At 38.4% G+C, this 22,423-nt stretch overlaps 2 protein-coding genes and 1 non-coding gene across 8 annotated transcripts in view; 2 read left to right on the top strand and 1 right to left on the bottom strand.

Moving 5' to 3' along the window:
* The window catches only part of L3hypdh (trans-L-3-hydroxyproline dehydratase), a 151,128-nt gene that overhangs the window by 9,014 nt on the left and 119,691 nt on the right, over positions 1 to 22,423 (bottom strand). The gene's annotated exons all lie outside the window — the stretch shown is intronic.
* The window catches only part of Daam1 (dishevelled associated activator of morphogenesis 1), a 162,323-nt gene that overhangs the window by 87,292 nt on the left and 52,608 nt on the right, over positions 1 to 22,423 (top strand). For all 6 annotated transcript variants that reach the window (XM_074067875.1, XM_074067876.1, XM_020178957.2 and 3 more), the window contains exon 4: positions 19,269 to 19,340. In XM_074067875.1, coding sequence (XP_073923976.1) covers positions 19,269 to 19,340 — 72 coding nt within the window. The remainder of the gene's footprint in view (positions 1 to 19,268; positions 19,341 to 22,423) is intronic.
* On the top strand, positions 18,983 to 19,113 carry LOC141422268 (small nucleolar RNA SNORA51). The gene has a single exon (XR_012446862.1). It is a non-coding gene; the product is annotated as a small nucleolar RNA SNORA51 (small nucleolar RNA).

Here is a 22,423-nt window from a genome sequence, read left to right as displayed (position 1 = left end):
TATAAGGAATTGACCTTAAGTAATCACAGAAGGTGGCTAGACAGGCTCTGCAAAAGTATGTCTTTGCATCCAGTGTCAGAGTACCAAGTCCACAGGCAGAAAGTTGGAAAGAGAAGATAGAAGGGATGCGATGGGAGGAGGAACAAGTTGGAGAGTTTGAGGATAGACTGAAAGCTGTCTGTCCCTGTTTCTTCTGACTTTGCTATGAGCATCCTGTAGAAGCCAGGCCCCTAGTCACAGTGCTCAACACACACATGTGCCCCAGAAGTTGAAGAGAGCTCTCAGGGGAACGTGGAACAGTTGCAGACCTGCCTTCTCTCATGTGAGAACCACAAAGTGGCAGCTGCTCCGTTGACATCTGCCAGCTTCATCATGAACATCTCTCCTATGGTCCAACCTGCCAGAATCCTAGGTCAGCCTTGCCAACTTGAACATTACAGAACTACCACCTACTTCAATTAAAACTAGAAGAAAAACTAAGATACAACCAATGCTGTGTTGTCATGATGACCCTGGCCTTATTTTCTTTGTTTAGCTCAGGGACCCTTCTTCCCCTCCACCTCAGTTTTTTACTTTTCTCTGGAAGGTTAAAAACAAAGCTGATCAAACAACACATTTTATTTTGTGTGTGATAAAATAGAAGAAAAAAAACCCCTCACTTTAGGAAAGTAAAAATAAGTTTAACTACAGAGCTCACAGCAAAAGCTAAGGAATTCTAAAAGTTAAAAATAAGAACATCATGAACATGTTTTAAACACATGCAAACTTTAAAACTCAGGCATCACAGATGCCTTATGTCAGATAAGTTAGAATTCAAATTTAAAAATACATGTGAGCTTTCTTTAAAATGATTATAGGAGCAAGCTACAATGAAATTAAAATTGCATTGATGGAACAATATATGCAGATAGATGGATAGATTGATTGTTAGATGCATGCTTGCAAAATATTTGAAATTCAGTGTTACTAATAGGAATATAACATGAAGTTAGACATCCATAAATCAACTCAGTGCTTTATATATCAAAGTGATTAAGAATAAACAGTAAAAATGTAATACTGTAACTTTTATGAGCATACTAACCTTATTTATAAAACAAAGGAGATATCTTCTTTCATGCTATGGGATATTTTCAAAAGCTATTTCTGATAAATTTCATAGTAAAAAAACCAAAACTACAACAAGAAAACACACTAAAACAAAACAGCAGCAACCAACAACAAAAACCCAAGGGTGAAGCCATAAGCTTTTTCACCAAGAGGTTTTCAGTACCTTATTTGTTGAGGCAGTGACTGAGCAAACATGGTGGTCTTGGCACTAATGAAGTTTCTTGGGTTTTCTGACAAGATTCCCAACTGAAGGCTTAGTTCTCAATTGCCCTTGTACCCCTAAGTAGTATAATCTCAAAGGTAGTGACCTATTTCTTTATTCTCTTGTCATTACAAAAGCAAGTGCTATCAAAATGAACACCAAATTTTGGATTTGAAGTATAAAATATGGTTCATTTAAGGATCCTCTGCTACTGATGGTCCTTAAACCAAAGTTATGTTCCAACAAAATATGATGAATTTGCCTCCTCTTCCTGTAAGCACTCTGTTTAAAATACCAAGTTTGGATTTTTTTTTTTCTTCTCATCCTTACTAATTCTGTCATTCCAGCTGTCCCTGCTCCCACCACCGCCCAGTAATATCCATAATATTGCTGAGCACACAGTTTGCGTTTTTCATAAATGTCGTTTTTCAGTAAGTGTGCATCTTGTTAATGAAGAAGCAGTTAGTAAACGTGCCTACAGGTTGAATGAACCAAAATATATCTTGTCATTCCTCCTTGGTGCTTGGAGAAGTGAATTAATCTAAAATATTGTGCACAACTTTTGGAGACTTCTGTTGGGGTGTTGTATTATGGTTCTGTGGAGTCCTTCTTTGGGACAGATATCTCCAAAAGTCTTTTGATCCAGGGATCTTCATGCAGATTTCCTAAATGATGTTTATTCCTCACAATTTTTCAGATTTGCCACATAATGTATGTGTGACACTTTTTTCCAAGAGAAATAACAACCAAGTATTAGTTATGAAAAATGCTTTGCATAATTAAAGGCCATCCAAAGGTTAACTGGAGAAGGCAAGATGCCATTGACAAGTTGCAGGACCTGAGGCATATCACATAACCTCTCTAATTTCTCTTTCTTCCTCTGTGAAGTGAGATCAGCATCATAGAGCTGTTGTGAAAACTGAGAAATATGACTTACTTGTCAGAGAACTTGGGGCATCAGAATGTTAGCTACTGCCATGGTCAAGGGTAGTGATGGTTACCATGTACGTAACAGTAGTATGGACTGAGTTTCTCTTGTTTGTGCATTTGCAGACCTGGGATTCATTTCCATATCTTAAGTAGTAATGCCTGTTTTTCTCAAAATAGTACTGAGAATTTCCCTACTGAAGAACATTTTATAGGCAGAGGGTAATATAGGAGGATTTATTGTAAAAGGTAAGAAACAACAATAACACCCCCACATCCATCCCCCCCCCCCACTGCCTTACTGTTCGCACCAGAAACTGGCAAAATGAAGATCTGTGTGTGGTAAAGGAACTAGGTCAGTGGTGAGCAACATGAGGTCCTTTAGATTTTGGGTGGGGCCCTGACCTTGATTTTACGAGTACCCTTAATTTATACTTGGGAAGATTGAGGCTCAGAGAAAGTCAGCCTGATGCCGCCAAGATGCTTCAGTGCTCACCTGACCAGGTCTGGCCCATGGAGAAGCTCACTTGACTGGGTTTGCCATTGACACCAACAGAAGTCAAGTTTGGAAAGTGGTCATATGTGTGGGGCAAACCACTTTTTAAATAAAATTAAAGTTCTTACACTGTCTGCCACCTAAAAAAGAGAAATGGCTAATTTATATCTGTGGTTTTAAAGTAAGGACTAAAGAGTATTTTTTAAAGGAAAACATTGCTATTGTTAGCGTTTACTATGGGGAAAAAAATCCCTTATGGAACACAGCATGAAGAGGTTCCATTAAGCAAGCCAGTTTTCACAAATAAGTAACTTATGAGGTCAAAGTAAACCAGATTTACAAGTGCCCTGTTCTGCCACAAAGCTTGTTCACAGTTGTAGCATTATAATTCAGTAGTGCATTCTAGCTGAATTAGGTCTAAAGTTAAGCTAATAAAACAAAACTTCAGTGTTGGGAAGATAAAAGAAGAATGTTTCAACATACCTAAACATATTGTTATTGTTACAATTCTTAAACCTAATCACCAGAGTGGACATTCTGGATTTTGGTTCTCTAAAATTTAGCATTCTGTAAAATTTCTAAAAAAAATTAATAAACCTCTGATAACTTTTCCCTCTGGTCATAGGATAAACTACCATTTCCTGCTTGACTATTTTTCTTATGAAAAATTTAAATATACAAAAACTACAGGACTGGGGAAAGTAGTTCAGTGGTAAGGGGTTTGACTAGTATGTGTAATGCCCTGGGTTTGATTCTCAGCACTGCAAAAAAAATCAACCAACCAACCAACAAACAAACAAAAACACTACAGAATATGATAAACTCATATTTAACAAATGCTAGTTTTTGCCATATTTACCTCAGATTTTGTAAAAAGCAAATAAATTGGGGCTGCTGGTATAGCTCTGTGGTAGAGTTCTTGTCTAAAATGCAAAAAGCCCTGGATTCAATCCCCAGCACAACAAATAATAATAATAACAACAACAACAATAATAAGCCTTCTATGTTTGAAGCAAGTCCAAAGATGACCTGTGTTCTAAAGGTGGTACTTTTTCCCTTGCCCACGTATGTATAACCTCAATCTACATGTATATATTCATATTATCTCTTCATTTTAACTGCTGTATGTTCATTTTGTGACATGTCAGTTTATTTTTACACATTGGACAATATTTATTTCTAATTTTTCACTATTTAAAAAACATTTCATTGAACATCCTTGTGCATATCATTGTCTAGGGTAGACACCCAGACATAATTACTGAGTTGTCTGATGTAATTGCCTGTGAAGTGGTTATAATAATTTACACCTGCAGTGAACTAGATTGAGGGAAGGGAACTAGTATCTTGTAGCTCTGATCAATCACATAACTTTGATTGTTTCTGGTATAAGAAGCTATCATTAAAAACTCTTTCATTTCCCCTCATAAGTCTCACAAATTGAAATAAAAATTACTAGAATAGAAAGTGCTCATTAGAAACAAAAAAAAATGGAAAATGAAAAGCATTCTACCCAAATTCCCATAAAGCCCTAAAAAATACAAAATTTTACAAGTATATAAAAATGGACAATTGACTCAGGATTATGTTTACTTGGTTTGACCACAAAGAAAACTGCTCTGTGTGTGGTTTGGTTTTCCTCCCCTCTAGACCTCTTTGCACCCTTAGTTCCAGACCCAGGCAAATTGTGTTTCCATCTTTATATATGCCATCACCAAGCACAGGAAGTTCCTCTGAGGCATTTGCCACTTCCCGGGTTGGTGACTAATGTGCAGGTGCAGAGTCAGCCCATGTGCACAAACAGCAGACACACGTGGCTGGAAACTGCACATCCTCTTCCTCCTCTAACCAGAGCCAGCATCTTCATCTTGAGCATCTCTTTATAAACATTTTGACAATCTGCCCTCCTTATATTCCTGATTCCTCTAGATATTCAGAAATTGAGAGGTTTAACTTGCCACAGATCTCCCATGCCTAAATCCTGAGCTCCTTCCTATGGACAACCCATTTCCCACATTTGGAGGTTGTTGATTGCATAGTCTGTAAGTTCTTTGTTCTTTACATCATTGTAAAGACAATGAACATGCATCTCCTTTGTGGACACCAGCTCTCTTTTGTGCTTCCTCAAACTTGGTGTTTCTTCAGCGAGTAACATCCCTTTAGTCAACATCTTGCTTTCCTCGTCATTATAGAATGCCATGCTGGAAGAGGTGGGAGAACTTGTGTTTGTGTTCACTTGTAATCACTCAAGAAATCACAGAAATAACTACTCAATATCAGCTGAGAAAAAGTAAGGTATTTTAGTTGGAAAACCCAATTAGCAGAGAGCGTGAAGATATTATATCCTATGGAGCTCTCTTTTTTTTACTTATTATTCTAGGAGAATAGAGGCTAGAGAAGCAACCCCCACAGCTTTCAGTCAGTGAAAGCTGCGTACATTGGTGCTACAAATGTAGTAAGAATGCTTCAGCCTCAGCTTCAGTTACTGGAAGAGACTTGGAGCTTTGGGTTTGAATGGAAGTCCTGGGAGGGCAGTGGCTCTTAGCTGCCACGAGAACAACTGTCCTTAGCCCCCAAATCATTAATTAATTCTTAAGCAGGTTCCTTTCAACAGCTCTGGTGTAGGACAGAGTTTATTGTGTGCCATTTGCAGAAGTTGGAGTTCATGACTATCTTAGAGCCTCTCCATATTTTTCATAGAGCACATATCAGCAGGGATGTTGTAGAACCAAGATTCAAAATATGACTGTGCAAGAAGGCCCTTTGAGCCCCTATCAGTCTGTATTAAAGCATTTAGGCACAGCTCCATTTCGTTTCCAAAATTCTGCAATTTGTGGGTGTGGAATTTTATTAGACAACAGTGTCCCATGGAACCCAGAGTGAGTTTGGTTAGGGAATCTAAGCAAGTGGTCCTAGTGACAGCTGATCAAATGGAAAGGGGTTCCACTGGATCTCATATCTGAGAATCCACAAGTATTTGTCCATCCTGGTTACCACCCCAATGAAACCCCACGCCACATACAGCACAGGATTCATGCTGGACCAATGCGTACCCTTTGTTATGGCATTCCTTAGGACTGTGGCTTTCTGTCCTGGTTAGCTAATAACTTCAAGCATAGTTGGCAAAATGATTTACCTTGGTTGCTAACTCCAGATAATTGGGAATGGAAGCTTAGAGAAGGTTGAGAGGGATTCAGAGATGATAACTGACCTCAATAAGAAATCGTATAGTAATTGATTAGCAATGTCTGCCATTACATGTGATGGAAGAACTTGGCATATGCAGCAAATATTTGCCCTCCCTGTTCTTGAAGACTCTTCTTGTCCTCAGAATATAGTCAGATTTATGTAGTATTTTTTCCATACTATGCTGCTTTCACTTAGCCCTCCCCCAGCCCACACCCCACACCCCAGTTCTCAACAGACTCTGCAAGAGCAACAACCTCTACTTTCACAGACAATGCTCCAAGCCTTTACCAATTCCAGGAAATTGGTTCCTGAAAGACATTAATGGACAGAAATGTTTCTTTTGGACAAAAGATAAAAGGAAAACAAAAACTGTTTTCCTGTGTGTGTGTGTGTGTGTGTGTGTGTGTGTGTGTGTGTGTGTGTATTCTTTCCACTAATACCTCCAACACGCTTGATACTGTTGAATTTGTTCTATTCTTGGGGCATTTCAGAATGTCTCCTCTTTGGAAAATAGGAAGAAACTTTGGGTTTCCAATGTAAAGTTAGAATTTGCCACTAATACTTCTAATTTGGGGTTCTCAAATTTCCTTACACTCCAAGAATCTGGTAATTTGTAGCACTAGGAATGCCTTACATTAGAAAATCTACCGAAGACCACTACCCTTAAATTATAGTGTCTTAAATTCATTATTCTTCAGTGCAGTTCAGAGCAATATTTGACTTGAGCAGACTGAAGATGGTATCCTTTTTCTGCCCCCATAGAGAAAGAAAAGCATTGTTTCCTTGATTTCTAAGATGTACTTCCCCGTTGTCCCACGTTTACAGAGTTCTGATAAAGTGTTATCTTCCAACTCATGCTTTTCTACTTCTTTTGCCAAAAATGCTATCATTAATTCAGTAGTATATTGTAGAGAGTCAGTGATGGTTTAAAATTAGAAATACAGTTATGACTCTCCTAAGGAACAATTAACTGTGTATTAGCAGTTTTGCAGTCATACTAAGAATGCTTCTGCAAATGGAATATGCTTTTATGTGCTTACTGTTTCCCCTGATTCTCTTCTTAATTACTATTTTCCAAAGGGTCCTGTCTCCTTGTTGCTCATTATAGCTCTTGTTAAGCATTATATTGCAAATCATAAACACACTTTGATTGTTTTCCCAAGAGCAGGTTCCAGAACATCAAAACCTGCTTTACAACATTCTGAAAGGTTCTTTTTAGTAGCAGTAAATCTGGTAGCAAGATGTGAGGCAGCAAAGGCCACTGATGCCAGTGATTGGATTTCCACACTGCAGAAGGGCTTAGTAATGTGTGTCCAAACATGTTAATTTACAAACCAACTGGACCAGATTGTACCTGGGTCTGTAGCACTGCATGGTCACATGTGGGTCAAAGATTTGACTCTTAACAAACTATGTTGAAGTCATTTGTTTCATGTTATTGGACACCATTGTGTCATAAGTGAAGTGCCTGCCTGCAGAGGACTCTGGGGTTGTCTCACTTTTGAGAATAATATTTGGAGAATGTTTCTTTTTCTTTGTCATGAAAATGAGGGGGAATTGTCATCTGCAATTGGTTTCAGATGTTGGAGTTGTACTGATTGAGATTTTTAGGCTTCATTCATATTCCATGCTATGAAGTGCTTTGCCAAAGAAATGACTTGTTAAAATAAATAAAAGTAAATATGTCATAGTTTTGACAATGGACTGTGAAGTTTTTGCTCTTAGTTCTAGGGAAGGGCTGTGGCTGCTTCTTAAATATACTAGTACATACAATGCATTTCTGAATTCGGTTGCAGATGACTCAAAATCTCAAATCTGTAGAATCAGCTGAGGCACTTTCAGGAAAGAAGAGAGTGGTGGAGTGGAGAGCACCTCACTGTTTCAGAAATGTAGTCATCCTCTTGCTGTTTGTTGCTGTTGCTACCCCGCACCGGGTGACTAGATCTCTTGCTAGCGGCACTCTTGTTGCTTTTCTAGGGTGTATGATTTTGGAAAGATAAAAAATAATAGCTAGGGAGTAGCACAAGCCTAATTTTTCATTTGAGGCCATTCAGAACATTTTTTGAGCACTTTTACCAGTGTAAATAATTTCTTCTTATATACAAAATATGTCATATAGGCCTTTCATAAGTGGTTCACGCCTAAAATCCTAGCTACTTGGGAGAGCAGATGGATAATAATTTGAGGCCAGCCCAGACTAACAGTTCACAAGACTCCATCTCAACCAATTAAAATCTGGGCACAGTGTTGTGTGCCTGTCATCTCAGTTGTGCAGGAAGTGTAAATAGGATCACAGTATATGCTGGCGCAGGCATAAAAGCAAGACCTTTTTCAAAACATAAAGCATAAAGGGCTGGGGGCATGGCTCAAGTGGTAAAACCTCTGCTTAGCAAATTGAGGTTCTGAGTTCAAACTCTGTACTACCAATAATAATTATATATATATATATATATATATACATACATATATATGACCTATAGAAAAAATCCGCATAATATTTTGTGCTGTCAAGGAAGTGTTTCAAACCATTTTCCCCAGGTATAATTGCACTTGGTCTTTATTTTGAAATTAAAAGATACAGTGATAAATGCTAGGGTTTAGTAAAAAATGCAGAAGAGTTAATTATACTTGACTGTTTATGATGAGAAGAGTGAAGTGTATTAATATGTATAATTCCTGATAGCAATACTTGGAAAGACTTTAGACCCTATCGTCAGAATAAACTTGTAATCTTCTAAGAACCTCTCAGCTCTGCAGTTTGGAGACATGAAGTCTGAGACCTGCTAAGTGCTCATGTCTCATATTCATGGATTCCCCACAAGGAAATCAGGGAATCTGGTTATTTTATTCCACTATTCTACCACCTAGAACAGTCCTAAGCCTATGCTAGAACTCAGTAAGCATTTCCTGGATGAGTAAAGAAATGAGAAGGAAAACAAATGACTTTTTAGATTAAATTCAGCATTGTAGATTATGAGCATGATAAAAGGAGGGATTTTGTTCCTGTTATGCCCTTGGGAAATCCTGCATTCAGCCATGTAGTGTTAGTGCTGCTGAAGATTTAGGCTGTCCACACACCGTTAGGGAGCAGTAGTTGTGTACAGTCTTCTTTCTGGGTCCAGAGGGCCCGGAGCTCATATCTTGTAACTGATGATTAGCACAGGAAGTCTTAGTATGTGACCAACAAATTTCTAGGGGAAAATAGAGGACCAAGAGCACCCTTCCCAGGGAAATGGAGTGGAATGGTCAGAACCTCAGTGGTCTTGTGTTAGAGGTGATGCACAGATAGAAGCTCTGCCGTGCGGTCTAGACAAGACAAGAGAAGCAGATGGAATTAAGGTGACGTGGCCAGAATGGGGGATGTGCTGGAGCAAGAGCTTTGGGCAAGTCTGAGCGTTAGGTAATTTAGGCGTAAGGAGCCAGAGCAGAGTACTAGTCATGCAGTGTGGCTTCCACATTACATCTGCATAGATTGAGCCTTCTTCATCCAGGAAGTGCTGTTTACGCTTTTGTTTTGCTAAGCTGCAAATTCTGAAGTGTGCATGTTTTTTGGGAGTGAGGGGGTGTACTTAATATCCTGAGCACTCTTCAGAGTTCTCTCTGCCTCTCTCCTTGGCTTCAACCTATTTCACAAATCTGTAAATAGCTTTAAAATATTGATAGCATTTTGGATGATTCTTATCCATTGAAATGCAGATTGTGCTGATTTTGTCCTCTTGACCTGTTTTGCATCTATTTATAAATTCCTTCCAAAATTCTTGACACATATACATGGGACTCTTTCATTTCTCTCTTTGTCTCTCCTTTTCTTTTTTGGTTCTAGGGATCAAACCCAGGATCTCGAGTGTGCTAGGCAAGCTCTCTACCACTGAACTACATCCTAGCTCCAGATTCTCTTTTGAACCTGTTATAACATATGACCAATTTCCTCATTTAATAAGTTCAGTAAAATCATTGACATGAGTCCATGCCATACTTATACTTTGAAAAATAAAGTCCTTTGTCAATATAGAATGTTAGAGAATTAATAAAGAGAAACCAGCATATTCTAATTGATTCAAGATCTTTAAATATATTCTATTTTTTCATACATGATAGGCTAGCAGAAGTCTGTATAGGAAGATGCGACATTTTATATGGGCTTTAGCAGATTTCTACCTGCATGGACCAGAGAAGGGGAAGGAGCAGAGCTCTGGAGGTCAGAGGATTGTCAGGCTTCACATGCCTGGGAGAAATTTCTGTGATGTGTGAAGGGATAGGTATACAGAAGAGCAGAGATAGCAAAAGTATAATGTGGAAGTGAGAAAAACAATACTCTAAAGTGCCTTAGACTTCCCACACTTTCTGGGCAGATAGTAAGCCTTGATCTTATTCACCCATGTTCAGTTTGGTTAATTTCAGATGTTTTTTTGTTGTTGTTTTGACTGTACTGGCCTTTGAACTCAGGGCCTCACATTTGCTTGGCAGGTGATCTACCACTTGAACTATTCTTCCAGCCCTTTTTGTGCTTTAGTTGTTTTTCAGGAAGTGTCTTTTTTTGTTTATTTGTTTGTTTGGGGCCAGCCTCAAACTGCGATCCTCCTACTTACGCCTCTTAAGTAACTGAGATCACAGGTATGTGTCACTATACCCTGCTTATTGAGTGAAATGGGATCTTCCTAACTTTTTTTGCCAGGGTTGGCCTAGAACTGCAGTCCTCCTGATCTCTGCCTCCTGAGTAGCTGGAATTACAATGGTTTATGCCACTGCACCTGGTTACTTTAAGTTTTTTGTTTTAGAGATAAAACAACTTCATTCTTATAGAAAAAAAAATTTACTAGTTTACAGGCAACTTTGTTAAAATGTGGACATTTATTCTAAGTCCTAAATGTTTTTGTTGGAGACTATCAAGAGACTGAGAGCTCATTGTAATTCCTCTTGGAGAGAGATTTGTTCAGAAATCCTCCAGTCTCAAGTAAACTGCCCTGAGTGTTGTGTTGTAGATATAAATATGTGAGAAGAACCCTTTCATGAGAATTTAGATATTATTTGTTGAAGTTCTCTCTGCCAGTAGTGGATTTGGAAAATTTGAGATGTATTTGTGAGTTGAGGAAGATAAACTTGTGCTATACAGCCAGTGGAGAATTTTTGGCTTGGTAAAGAGAAGATTTTTAGGAGAACATATAATCACTTTCAAATTGTTTAAATATTTACTGGGTGGTTGTTCGTAGGAGAGATTAGACTTATTCTATGCAGTTCCCAAGGGCAAAACTAAGGCCAGCAAGTGCTTGAAATTACAAGGAGACATCTGTCAATTCAGTATGAGGGGAATTTTCTAAAAATTCATGAAAGTGCTGGTTCCAAATGATTGTGGACTTCTGGAAGTCTTCTCAGTGGTATAGCACTTGTTGGTGACTTTGTAGGGACCCTTGGGAGAGGAAACTTGGATTAAGGTGTTTCTGGTGTCAAAACCCAGCTATATAATTCTGTGATGGACTTCCTTAAAAGCAGAAAGATATTTTACAACCTTAGGAAAAATGGGGAGAGGGAAAAAATCACTGACATTCTGAGGCTTAGAAGATGCTGGGTTTCCTGATAGATGAGGAAGCCAATATTCTGTAATCATTTCTTTGTGTGTCAGCAGATGCACTTGATGTATAATTGTGGCAGTGGTCAAAAAATGTAACCAGGTTTGGCAATCCCAGTGACCACATGAGTATCTGGAAATGTGACAGTATAGAAACGCTCTTCTGAAATCAACTGGTTGTCTTTGGCAAGTCTCAAATATAGGATATAGTTTTGCCTACTAGTAGGGTTTAAAGACACGTGTTGAAAGGAATGAAAGAAGCAGTAATCTCAGGAGCCGGAAATTGTGAACCTCTTAGTCTTCTCAGTAAAAGACAACACAGATTTGGGGGTAAGGATAAGGATTTTAAGACCCCAGTCATGCAATGGTAATTCTTAAAAAGTAATATTTAGCAGGCGTTGGTGTTTTAAGCATATAATTCTAGCTACTGGGAGGCTGGATTAGAAAGAGCAAAATTCAAGGTTCAAGAGGTAGAGGAGTGGCTCAAGTGGTAGAGCACCTGCCTAGCAAGCACAAGGCCCTGAGTTCAAACCCCAGTGCCACCACTACCAAAAAAAAAACCCCAAAACAAAATTCAAGGTTCAAGTCCAGCCCAGGCAAATACTTCATGAGACTTCATCTTCAAAATAGTCAGACCAAAATGGACTGGAGGCGTGGCTCAAGTGGTAGAGCACCTGCTTTGCAAGCATGAAGCCCCAAGTTCAAAACCATGGTCCCACCAAAAAGAAAACAAAATAAGAATAAACTACATTGAGGAGCAGTGAGCATGGCAAGAAGGTAAGTTTGCAGTCTTGTATGCCCCTGCTTCTCTAGAAAAAGTTAAATTACTGGGAAAATTCCAAATACTTTATGAGCTGACCCTAATTTATGGCCAGGATTGCTAGAGGTAGAGTAGCATCTGGAAGAGGGGAAAGCATGGAGAATGGTTGGTGACTATGTTAGGATTTTGATGTATTCCAGCCCTCTTGAAAGTCAGGCTCAAACCAGCACAGGACTCAACAAACTACTGCCAGTGAGCCACATCTGGCCAGTCATTTGTTCTTGTCAATAAAGTATTGTTGAAACATGGCAAGTCCCATGTGTTTAAATATCATCCCTGGCTGCTTTCACCCTTACAAGGGTAGAGTTGAATACTGGTGACATTGTGGTCTGCAAAGCCTAAAATATTACCTGTCTGGCCCGTTACAGAAAGGGTTTGCCATCTGTCCTCTGGTCCGTCAGATTGTACCACCCTTCATCTGACCATCTTTTGAGAAGATGCTGTTGATGCTATTTTTAAGTTAGAGGGAGTCTTAGCAGAAGTTATTTGCAATGCCTCCCACACAGTATCTTTCCATTTTCCATACTGTCTGCTCTTCCCTGTTGCTTGGATGTGGTCTCACATTGACATTTGTTCCCTGTCATTCATTTGAGTTTTCTCAGATGCCACACATCATGAAGTTTATCTAGTAGAATGAAATGTTTTGTCCTGTGTGCCCTTTTCTACCTAATTTTCTAAAAAGACTCTGTATGTCATATTCATTAGTGTATGGAGCTGGACCCATGAAATCCAGAACAGTAATGGTAGTTTAATACAACAAGGTGACTATTTTAATTCGTTAACAAGGGATAGAATTTCTTGATCCTATGTGTAATCACAGTTAACATGAATTTTCTAATAGCATTTTCTTTGCACACACAACAGTGTTTGATTACTTATTGATTGTTTTTCCCCTGTAATGGGAGTCATCCAAATAACATTTACCCTTCTGCAGTTAACTATCTCATTAAACCTTACTGTGTCGCTACTTCAAAATAATAGTACTACTGTACATTGCTGGAAGATTTTATCAGTGTGAACAGTGGAAGCATCTATGCTTCTCTCCTAACAAGTCTTTTCTAAGAATGCATGGATTTGCGACAACACGTGGAGATTTATGACTTTGGCTGAGTAAGTAAATGCTGCTTCAGCCTGGGATTTGTGGTACAGTGAACAACCACAGAACATATCCTTACAACTGATTGACCTTTTGCACAGCTTATTCTGGGCCTTATTAAGAGCATCTTAAACTCAAGAAAAACTCTACATGTGCTTTCATGTCATTATTTGGGAAACAATTCTATGAAGAAAGGATCCTATAGTAATTACAAAAGAAGTTTTTCTTAAAGACTTAATTTTGTAACTGTACTTTGAGTTCTACTTATATCAATGGAGGATTTCAGCTGCTGCCAAAAATTGTTTATCAGACAAATTTCCAGATATGTCAAATATGTGGAAATTTAGAAAAATTTACCATGGTTTGGGCCCATAAATCTTGTCCTGAATGATGGAGCTTCTTTGTCTGCATAAACAGTTGATATTGGGTTTAGAGTATGATTTAGCCATTGAGAGAAGACAATTAGGAAAGAAGAGCTTTAGTTACTTGGTGTGGGAAGTAGAGGAGTGTGTGGAAGTGGAAAACAGAAACAGCCTATCCTGTACGGGGTCTTGACACATATTGTATTACACAGAACATCAGAAAAAGCAAATCTTTTATCCTAACAGAATGCACAGTGCTTTAGAACTTAACTTTGTTTGAATTGTAGAAATAGTTCATGTTTTTAGTCAGCCAAAAATTTGAATTGTACAGAAGTTTAGAAACAAGACTTTCTCCCTACAGTATCTAGAGGTAGCCATTAAGTTTTGTTGCATATATTTCATGCATGTTTATATACAAAGTATACACATTCTCCCCTATAAATGGGAAATAATATTCTGAAGCCTTTTTTCCCTCAATATATGGTCATTTTTCATGTTATTTCATAACTCTACTTCATTCTTTATGGCTGCACAGTAATTTATTCAATCATTTTTTTCTCTCCAGTAACAAGGACTTAGAATGGTCATAACTGGAGAATCATTGACATTATAGTTCATATTTATTGAGCATGTTCTGTGTGTACTGTTTTTAGTGCTGTCCTTATTTGTATTGCCTTTGTAAATCATCGCAATGACACTATGAGACGGGCACCCATTTTACAGATTTAAAAACTAAGACTGAGTCATAAAGAAGCAACTTAACTTGCCTGCTTAAAAGTCACATAGCTAGTAAGTGACTAGTCATTCCAGTGTGTGCCTGTTGATGGAGAAAGAAGTGGAACATTGTAAAATTGGAAGGAGTTGAGAGAGATGACAGTGAAGTGAGAGACCAAGGTACAAGAAATAATTGTGATGCTTACTCCAATGGGAGTGAGTAAAAACTAAGAAACAATGCAAAATTTATTCTCATGGTCAGAGTGATGTTGAGAAAAACAAATGTACCTGCATCCATTTTTAAAAGGATAGGGGAGGGTCTCTTGGAAATTTACTAGTCATTGACCAGAGATTTAGAATAAAAAATGTCCCAATTAGAGATGAAGTGAGGTTATAAAGACTGTATTTCTTTACCTCGTAAGTTATTTGGATGATTAAAACAATAATAGTAATAGCACAAGAAAAACAGAAACAGTATTCTTTAAGGTCCCCTGTACTGTACAAGTTTCCTTTTCTAGCACACTCGCCACTGCCCCAATTTGGGGTGGTCGGGAAAAGGTTAAAGCTAAAAGCATCTGGCAGGAAGTCTTGTCATGAATATTCTGTTACAGATGTCTATCAAACTCCAAAGGAATCAGGAAGAACAGGATTAGAGAAAGAGAAATTATAATAAATATTGAGATGACTATTGAAAGACTATTAGAATGACTGTTAAAAAATAAACGGTTTTGTTACTAAATCACTGAACAACATAAATTTTTTAAAAATGACTGTTAGAAATTGAGACATAGAACTAAATACAGAAAACATTGTGCTTCCCCCAAGATATCTCACTATTGGAATCCTGTAGAACCTTAGGGCTTGTAGGAACTTTAGAACAGTCTGATCTCACCGTTTTATTTTGGAGAGAAGAAAAATAACCCCAAAGGTGCATATGCTTAGCAAAAATTATAAACCATAGATCAAAAAGCAACTTCTGACATACCATCTTTAAGAATCTCTAATTGTGATCTTTCTACCATACCCTTTCTCTAAAAATAAGTGATACATGTAAATATTTTGAAAAAACAAAAAGCAGTGTAGAATTTAATCACCTATAATATTTTTCTCAATTGTAACTATCTAACAGACCTTCTGAAGGCAGGCCCATAAACTTAAATGTTTATAATATTTTCAAAAGGAAGTGACACTAAATTTTAATATGAATTTTCCATTCTATAGGTAGACTAAGAAGAGCATTAAATGTGAGTGATAGAATTTGTATTCTCATAGGACAACTTTTTCTAGATGTCTTTAACTCTTGCCAGTAATCTACCTCTCCTTTCTATCCCCATACTGAGGTTTGAACTCAGGGCCCATGCTTTCTATACGAGCTTTCTATTACTTGAGCCACACTCCCAGTCCTGCCAATAATCTGTCTTAAACAGGGAAAAGTTCTTCCTTTAAAAAGAGAATGAAGCCAATATTCTTGCTTAGAGAAAAGTTCTAATGGAATTGGTAAAAGGAGGCAGCCCAAAATAGGACAGGATGTGTGTGATTTAAGGAGGTATTTGTTTGCAATTCCAGTGTCCAGAACTGCTCAGTGCTAACAGTTAATTTTCAAGTGCTGTTCAGAAATCCCCATGAAGATAACCTTTAAACTGAGGTATGTAACAGAACAGAACACAGCTGTGTTAACTGCTTTCCCCATGCAGCTAGCTGTATTAAGATAGATATGGTATTGATAAAGGGGCAAAGAAGTTCTCCCAGAAAGAGCCTAGAGAAGGGATTAGAGGTAACCTGAGGTGAAACACCAGGCTTTATTTTAAAATTATATTCAGAAATGGTGAGTGTAGCAAAAATATCAGCAGAGGTTTGGAGAAAGGTGAGTTCATTTTTGGCCACCGGCCATGTTTGAGTTCTCTTCTACTGAAGTGGTTGAGAATGAAGGACAGCTTTGCAGTTAATGTGCACTGCTTGTGAATACATTGAGGTCTAATTTTAGGAGAGAGGTTGCCTTGATTCCTTCCCACTGGCTCTAAATTTTCAGCACCATGACTTTCAGCAAATCACCTAGCCTCTCTGCCTTGTTTCCTTTTCAGTAAAATTCATATAATAACAATACCTACCTCATAGGGTAGACTAAAGGAAGAGTATGATGTTTAGAACAGTATTCGACACACAGTAAGCGAGTTAAGTGCTGAGTCTTGCTGTTGCTTCCATTACAATTAATATATTTGTAGAATCTTAGATATTTTTTCCACTTGCTTCCCTAGGAAAAGTAAATAGATTGAGATAGATGGCCTAAAGAAACACGTTAGAGGCTCCTAATATATAGGACCCAGTTGCCCTCTGGAAGGTTATAACCTTAGGAGAATGTCCCCCCTTGGCCTTTGTCAGTGTTCTGTGCTCTTCAAAAGGGCGTACCCCTCCACTCACACACACCACAGTTTATTTCTGTTTGGCCTGTGCTTCTGCAGAACCACAGACTCTTAAGAGCCATACAAAAGTAGGAGGAGTTGGTTCGCAGATGTAAGTTTCACTTGGCTACTGCAGTACACATCTGTGTGGAAGTACCAGGACTGCACAGGGGAAGCTAGAGATGCATTGCCAGAATGAAGAACTGTGAGGATTCCCCTACCTTCTAGTAACAGTGTGATAACAACTACTACATCTACAAGAAGCTTTCACACTCTAATCTTTTTCATTTTCTCAGCACTGAGGCCTGTGAAACAAAAACAAAGCTTCCTTCCCCTTATTTTGACTAGAGAGTATCTGCATCTACTTTTCATCTGTTTGCATTAATAAAACATTTCCAAAGTGTAAAGGTTTCTCTTCTGTGTACTGGTCTTCAGTTTCTAAAATGATCTCTGTTCTGTTACCAGGACTATTAAGCTTTCAACAAACAGACTCTTGTGGGACCTTGGACATGGGACTTGGGTTTTGTTTGTTTTGGAAATTTGCCCTAGTTCGGGGAGAATAGAAAGATCTGGCACCTTCTATTTCATTTTATAGGTTCAAATACCATTGACTATCACTGTGGGTTTTGGCTTGTTAAATACATTGGTAACAGCAGGATTTTGCTAATTTTTGTGCTCCCTTTTAAGAAGAAAGCAGTAGTCAGCATTTAAACTACCACCATAGCTATTTTTATTAACATGCTAAATTATAATCAAGGGCTGTTCTAAAAAATCCAACAGATTTCTTAAACTTTCTTAAACAAGGGAAGTGTAATCCAGTCCTACTTCAAAGCCACAGCTGTAGTAGCTGTGGGTCCGAGGCTTGTACCCTCTCTAGATGAAGTTCACACAACTGCTGAGTTCAGATGTCAGTAACTGCCAGCTTTTAAGGCCTGGTAAGCGATGATTACTTTGCCCCCTTGTTGTGACTATTTAAAAAGTAGTTTGGGAATTACCTTTCTTTTATCGCACCGAAGTAGACCTACTTGAAAGATTTGCTTAGAGAAGGTGTTTTGTTGACATAAAGCGTAAGATTAAAATTAAAAGCACTACCTGAAGCTGCTCTCCCAAGGACTGAGATTCTAATATCAGTAAATAGAGCTCTTCTATAAGCTAATAAAAAAAATAAGTAGTAATTACTTCATCAGGCAGTAGCTATGCACCCATGGCACAGCATCTTCTCTAAAGGGTCCCGGGAGACCCATTGTACTAAGGCAATCTCAGAGCATGAAACTAGAGAACAGCTGAGTTTGATGACTAACAACCACACAGGTGTGCAAAAATGCATAGAAATCCCTGACCACAATTCCATGTTTTGGTGAGCTTGATGCTGCAGTGGCAACTGATTTCTTGTTTTGGAGGTTTGGATTTAGATTGGCATAGATCTCCATCCACAGAAGTCCTGTGGGGCTCCAGCTCCAGGTCACCCTGGTTTGTAAGATCTAAGATAGGCTGGGGTGGTTTAGGAAAAGGATTTCTGAATTTCTTAGGTTTCAGTTCTTTACTGCTCAGACATAAAACATAAAACTGAGCTGTCAAAGCAGAAGGGTAGGGCCCAGGACTAATGTGTATTCATTTTAGTACCTTGCATTCAGTGTCAGGCTTTATTCTACATCCTTATCTGAAGCAGTAACCTAGTTTTCACCATATCAAATGAAATCCTACTTTAAACTTTTTACTGTCTGCTGGAGACTGAATAAACTAACTGAAAAAGTAAGTTAGCAACTGGCTGTGTCCTGTGGTCAGTTTTAAAACAAGTTTTCTTCTCTTGTGAATTTCATACAGATTTGTAATGTCAGTACTGTCCTCAGCGTGACACAGGACTTAGTGTTCATTTGTTCTCAGTGCCCTTCTCAATGTTACTGTGTTCATACAGGAAAACAACTTCACACCATGGTGTGGCTAAATTCCCATTTAATTCCTCTTCATCCATGGTTCAGAAAATGTTTCCTTGGCACAACGAAGACTTTAGCACTCTCTGTGGAAATTGGATTGGGAAGACCACCCAAATCAGGTGGAAATTTTGATGATTTAAAGCCAACATTTAAAAATAAGTGTCTTCAGCCTCCTGGTGCTTACACAGACTGTGTTCTTACACTGATTGTATAGAAAGAGAAGGCAAAGTAAATTTACCCCATATACATCTCAACCCAGGCCCTGTGCCTGGTCTGTATTGTGAATGGGGCGACGTGCATGGGGCAGAAAAAAAAGTAAAAATGAATATCTTCTATCCTAATGTCTTCTAGTGGGTTGTATTGACCATTGTCTAGATGCTCTGGAAGTCAGATGTTCTGCTGTCTATAGACCTCTGGTGAAATATATCACTTCTTTTCCCTTTTTCTTCATAGGACCAGGAAGAAAACAAGGGAGCTACAAGTTGGCCTGAGTTCTACATTGATCAACTGAATTCCATGGCTGCTGTAGGTATAATTTATGTTCTGTGACACATGGTTTAAAACCCAATACAAAGTACACAGTTTCACAATAAATGTGATTGAGTAAGATCTGCCAAATGTCATTTACCTTCCCAAACACCATTCCAGACACTTGGTATTGGTTGCAGGGCAAATAAGTGGGCAGAAGTATTTCTTGGCAAAGTGATTTTTCTAGTATGTTTAAAATAAAGTCTACACACACTAAAATATAATTGGCTTTAGTGTTGTAAAAGGAAACATAATCTGAAATTTGGCTTGTATTCATTCTTAACTTGCAATCGCTCTAACTGGTCATTTGGAGATTTGCCACACTGTCCTAAAAGTTACTATCATTTAAAAAAGTTTAACATTTTTTTTGTTTTTTTAACAAAAATTATTTCTTCACTCCTCCCATTCTCTTTCCTACTGGAAACTTGGGTCCTTCCTGTCCTATTTATTTTTCAGGAGACAAAATGCTCTTTTCTCATAAAACAGGTAAGAAATCCATGGAATAAGTGGTTTAATGAAAAGGCATAATAGTAGTAATAGTGCTGAGATTTCCTTAGGAAAGCTTTGGCACATAGCTTTTTGGCTCAGTTGTTGTTTAAAATGCATTCTCAATATCTAAAATGTGAATTCTGATCACATGGTTATCTTTGTGATGTTAGCATTCTAAGCAGCTTGAGGGGCCTCAATTAGTCACAGCTAAAAATTCACAGCAAAAAAAAAAAATGAATAATAAGTTATCAGCCTTTGAGCCTTAGTGGTTGAAATTGAAGGTTGCCCATAGTCTTTGCTTCAGTGGGCACACTCATGACTGTGAATCAATCTGTTCTATCCAACTGTAAGTTTAGAACATCCCAGTGGGTGATAGTTTCCATGATGCCTTCCCCCTACCTCTTTCCTGCCTTTTCCAGAGTCCTTATGGAAAGTTAATTTCTTACCACTTGAAGCAAACATTTTTGATTATCTAGTATTTTGCTGCTGCAACTGCAAAAGTTAAAAACTGACTAGAACATGTGACTCATTCACAATTTTGCAAAACTTTGAGACGCCTTGACTGTTAGTTAACTTCTCCAGTCTTTTCTTTGAAGATGCTTTTTCTGCTGTTGTATGTGTATAATAGTAAAAAGCCTGGTAAATGTGAACAGGGCTGTATAAATTCTGGAAGAAGCTGCACAAGTTTTTGCCTGAAGAGTTTTTAGCCTACAAGGACAGAAAACGAGTACCAAATCCTTACTGTTCAGTGCATCGTACACAATGCCAAAAATGAGGAAAGGGTAATCTCAGCATGTATGTGAATATGCTAAGTGAATGTGAGATTTCTGATGATCACCAAGGATTTTCTGTGCATCTGTCCAAGCAATAATGATTTGGAGCCATTTAACATTTTTTGCATATAAAGGCTATTTTGTGAATTCTTATTTCTGACTATTGGGGGAGGAGATCCTATCAGACAGACTTTCTTTGTAATTAAGTCAGCATGCTTTGATGTCTAACAAGAGAAGTTTCTTTTTCATTAATGAATCCCTGCTAGAAAATTATGGGTTTTTCTTTCTTCAAATATTGGGACAGTTACATTCATTTGTCCTTTAGTAACTTAATTCCTGCCTTGTCTGGAGTAGACTTGGCTCATTCCTGAGGTACAGAGTCTGGGATATGCCAGTGTGAAGCCCTCCTTTGGAATCCTCCCTCCTCATTCCAGCTCCTTGGATAGCTCATTGCAACATTCTTGAGTGGTTTACATTTTAATTATGTTTGGTTCCTAATCTGAAGTCCTTCTCCAGAGCATGGCAATGCCATTAAATTGTGTGACTTTGCTGTCTTTTATGTGTCAAACACCTAATGAAGCACTCTAATCCTTATTTTAGAACTGAGCTACTATCTTTCCAGGATCAAAGATAAAGGACATTAATTCTTGACTTAATGAGGCCTCAAAACTCCTGCATACCTAAAGGAACAAGGAGACCTGATGAGACCAGAAACCCTGTTGAATTTTCTTTCTTTCTTTCTTTTTTTCTCACCACACTGATTGCCACCACCTCCTTTCATAGTTCTGGCTAATCTCTCTGCAATGAGAGATTCCCACAGCACACAGCCTAAACCCCTGACACATAGCCCCTGGGGACTGCAAAGGTGCACAATTCCTCCAAATCCTTTTCTGGCCCAGCTCTTTGGCTCTCTACTTAGGGAACTGCTGAAGAGGCATGTATCTCTTGTCTACAACATCATTGGCAATTACTGCTATTGAGGATGCCTGGCGTGACAGCAGTATAACTGGCATTTTACATGTTTTAAATCCTTACCAGCACCCCATGCTGTAAGTGCTATTTATATGTAAAGAGTCTGAGACTCAAATGAGGGTTACCTTACCCAAGTTCATCGATTAGAAAGTTAAACCTATCCATTTGAGTTCAGACCCCTTTCAATTTGCCTCTAACTAACTCCTTTTTAAATCCCTGTGGCATATGAAAGAGGTCAGTGACCCTCTGCTCCTCCTAGGTTAACACTGTCAAGTTTTCTGAGGGCAGACACCTGTTATCTTTAATGCCTCAAGAGTCTGATAAACAGTGTGGGTCACAACCACCACACTTACTAGTCTATGAAGACTGCAATTTGTGGATCAAGTTCAGTTACTTTTCATAAACCTCATAACAAGACTGCTTTGTTTATTAAAGGACCCCTGAGTGAGATGTTGGCTTTTAAAAAGTAAAAGACAGTGTAATAGAGGACAGCCCAACAGGTTTTCTAAGGACCAGAGCTTTCTTTGTATGTGACTTTTCTGTGCTTTCTCCAGAAGGAGGATGAGAGGTGAAGTTCATTGTGCTTAGAGGGAAGGCTTATCAATTTCACACCAAGGAAATGTTTCAGACCAGAGCTTAGGTTCAGACTTCCTACTCAGAATGTTTTCTGTGCCACATTCATGCATCTCTCACCCAGTTCCAGTGTATACTTTAATGGCTTTGACTGAAAGGTCCTCTGCCAGTATAAGTTTTGTCCTTTGCCCACTTCATCATGTGAGTAAATACTTAGGGAGAACAGCAGAAATGACCTTCACAAGGTCTGTTCTGTACATGCCAAGGTGCATA

This window comes from Castor canadensis, chromosome 3, assembly GCF_047511655.1.
Source record: "Castor canadensis chromosome 3, mCasCan1.hap1v2, whole genome shotgun sequence".
NCBI lineage: Eukaryota > Metazoa > Chordata > Mammalia > Rodentia > Castoridae > Castor > Castor canadensis.
The sequence above is the reverse complement of the archived record's forward strand: the minus strand, read 5'-3'. Positions and strand labels throughout refer to the sequence as shown.